Consider the following 764-nt stretch of genomic DNA (forward strand, 5'->3'; position numbering starts at 1 on the left):
GGGAATGGGAATGGGAATGGGAATGGGAATGGGAATGGGAATGGGAAGGGAGGTTAGAGGGGCTGAATAATTTTCACCTGCATCTATTTCTTTCTAATTTTAATTGTAATTGCAAGGAAGGTGAGATGTGAAAGATGGAACCCAGTATCACCACAGGCGTGATACTCCACCTCTGATTCCATTGCTCTCAAGTTGACTTGAAGCAGACAGCCAGTGTGTACAGGTAATTCATTGTTCAACGAATGACTGCACATGTACATGAAGGGTGGTCTTGTGACCAACATCTCAGCACCTTTCAACCCCTCTGTCTGGAAGCATATTCACTAGTTTATAACTAAAAGGTAGTGGACCCAGCTACTTACTTCCAGATGTTGCTGTTATACATACTTTTGACACTCCATCCAGACCCAAATATATTCAAAGACTTTGAAAAGCAGTCATTGTAGATAAGACCAGTATACAACGAAAATATTCCCATCATCAGGATGATATAGCGGCCATCAAAAAAGGTGTTCCAGATCTGTCAGCAAGAGAAACAACACTTTGGTGATTAATTTGTGTTTGGTAATACAGAACTTCAGCATTGCTGAAAAGAAGACACACTTGGTCAAAGCTTCTCACTTGCACTCATAATTCACAAGAAATACCAAAGTAACGTGATGTTAAAAGTAACGTTAAACAACATTAACATTGTATGAGATGAGAATGCTAATTGGTTGGCAAGTGGATGCTGTTTGTAGAGATATCATGGAGGGGCCATGCCC

At 40.6% G+C, this 764-nt stretch overlaps 1 protein-coding gene across 1 annotated transcript in view; it reads right to left on the reverse strand.

Moving 5' to 3' along the window:
- LOC109926323 (V-type proton ATPase 116 kDa subunit a 2-like) overlaps positions 1 to 764 on the reverse strand; it is a 15621-nt gene that overhangs the window by 14093 nt on the left and 764 nt on the right. Inside the window, exon 2 of the mRNA XM_048611766.1 lies at positions 363 to 520. Within this exon, the coding sequence (XP_048467723.1) occupies positions 363 to 520 (158 nt within the window). The remainder of the gene's footprint in view (positions 1 to 362; positions 521 to 764) is intronic.

Source organism: Rhincodon typus, chromosome 24 (assembly GCF_021869965.1).
Source record: "Rhincodon typus isolate 14 chromosome 24, sRhiTyp1.1, whole genome shotgun sequence".
Lineage (NCBI taxonomy): Eukaryota > Metazoa > Chordata > Chondrichthyes > Orectolobiformes > Rhincodontidae > Rhincodon > Rhincodon typus.